General features: G+C 37.2%; 1 protein-coding gene across 1 annotated transcript; it reads left to right on the top strand.

Annotated features, from left to right (window-relative positions):
- Positions 1–437: 437 nt before the first annotated feature.
- LOC149532093 (uncharacterized) lies at positions 438–836 on the top strand. The gene has a single exon (XM_089808430.1). It carries the CDS (start codon positions 438–440, stop codon positions 834–836), a length of 399 nt encoding a protein of 132 aa, XP_089664556.1.
- Positions 837–2,171: the final 1,335 nt, after the last annotated feature.

Raw genomic sequence — 2,171 nt, 5'->3', positions numbered from 1 at the left:
TAGGAAATTATTGATTTGTGTGTGTGTGTGTGTGTGTGTGTGTGTGTGTGTGTGTGTGTGTGTGAGAGAGAGAGAGAGAGAGAGAGAGAGAGATTGAATGCTTAGAAACATTGATGTAAGAAGCTAGTATCATATTTTTTCTTGATGGAAAACTCATTTTTTTAGCATTCCATGAGGGAAATAATCTTTATCCATGGTGAATATTTCCTTAGAATGCTTGGATTTTGAAATGTTGAACTTGGATCCTGAAATAAGGAGAGATATGGTGTTCATATACCTCTTAGAATTTGAATGGCTCAATAGTTGGAGAAAGTTGACAAGAATAGATAATTTCCTCTTAACCATTAAGATAAGCCCCCATTTTAAATTTGTAAAATAATTGGTTAAGCTAGAAGGTGGAAAATTTTGACAATTCCAAAATCAACACCAAATGCAGCATGGTGTGGAAACCTCCCTCTACTTCATGGATTAAGCTAAAATTTGATGGCTCTGCCATTGAGAGAAGGATTGCAACTAGTGCAGTCATCTATGATGAAGTAGGAAGGCTTGTTGTTGCCTATGTGGGAAGTTGTGGAAGGGGATCAAATAATGAAGAAAAACCCTTGGCCCTTCTGTGGGACATGAATATAGTGGAAACAAGAAGAATGGAAAGGTTAGCTATCGGCGAAGATTCTATGTTAATTATTAAAGCTGTAAAAGGTGATAGAAATAGCAATTGGAAGACTAAATCGATTATGCAAGAAATATGTACCTTGATGAGTAGGATTCAGGAGGTTACGGTGGACCATGTCTATCATGATGGAAACATCATGGCTGATGACCTGGCAAAGATATGACATAATTTTAATGGGATGCAAAACTGGGATGATGTTAGCTAGATCCCACTATCCACCCAAATTCACATGGATAGTGAAAGAAAACATATCGATGTAGTATGAAGGGTTATAACAAGTGGCAAGCCTTCATTGTGTTAGGAGGGTGGAGTTTATTATGGTTTAAATACAATAATGGTATTAATGAAAAGGAAGGTTTTAATATTATTATCCTTTATGGTATGCCAACCAAAAATATTTATGATGAAGTCAAAAAGATGATCTGTGGGGATCTTGTCAGAGGAAAGTAGCTACAAAGAACGAGCATACTAAAAGATCATAATTGCAAATTTCTAGTGCATCATAAAATGGAATGGTAGTACATCTGCCATTCCTCAAGCATGATGGAGAAGGTACCCTTCATGCATGTAAAGACACGGAGGCATTTGGAAAATGTGATGCCTTGTGATCATAATATGCTAATAAATTATGACAATAAGGCCATTCATAGTGATAAAGTCTTAAAAATCTCCCTTATTCAATCTCCTACATGCAACAAGGGTATGTCAATGGATACTAAGGGTTTTGTGATTGAGCTTGGGGAAGGAGCCATGGGTGCCAACTCTAACTGCATTGAGTCAGATAAGATTGAGGACTACATCAGTGATAGTGAAGTATTGTGGGTTTATTTGAGGGAAGGAGGCTTGTTGCTCTTCATGGAGTTTATTGAAGGATTTGATGAGCATGTGTCCATGCAATTTTTGAACTCCTGGGCTAACAAAAAGGTGAATGTTAATGGGATTTATTTTGAAATCACCGAGGAATTCTTTGAAAATGTGGGTAGCCTATCTCTCTAAGGGAAGAGTTGGTGTAAGCATCCCACAGTTTTAGATGAGGTGATCTTGTAGGAATTATTCTGCTCTAAGGAGGAATCAATGCACATTGATGGTGGATTTTCTAGAGAGGATCTTCCTCAGCCCTGACATATTGCTTTCTATGCTATCATGTGATACATCATGCTCAAGGATCACTTCCAAGTACTTTACTATTACCACTTTCATATTTTAAACCATGATTTAATCTCCTTCGTGTATCTCATTTTGTATTATATGCAAGATACTATTTTTAACATCCAGAAGAAGCGGGACGAAGGGATACCTTTTTACATTCTTCACCAAGCCCTTATGTTCAAGCTCTACAAATTCTACCAAGCCCTCAACCCACACCTAATTGTGAACCCCCTAGCCATTTCTACCCTTTAGGTTTATAGCAACCTAAACCCTAGGTTGGTCTTGAAAAAATCTGTCAAAAATTCCCCTAGTACCGGGAAGGATATTAGTGTTTTTACTCAAATAATAA

This window comes from Cupressus sempervirens, chromosome 11 (assembly GCF_028749045.1).
Source record: "Cupressus sempervirens isolate cs-2001-9-10 chromosome 11, ASM2874904v1, whole genome shotgun sequence".
NCBI lineage: Eukaryota > Viridiplantae > Streptophyta > Pinopsida > Cupressales > Cupressaceae > Cupressus > Cupressus sempervirens.
The sequence above is the reverse complement of the archived record's forward strand: the minus strand, read 5'-3'. Positions and strand labels throughout refer to the sequence as shown.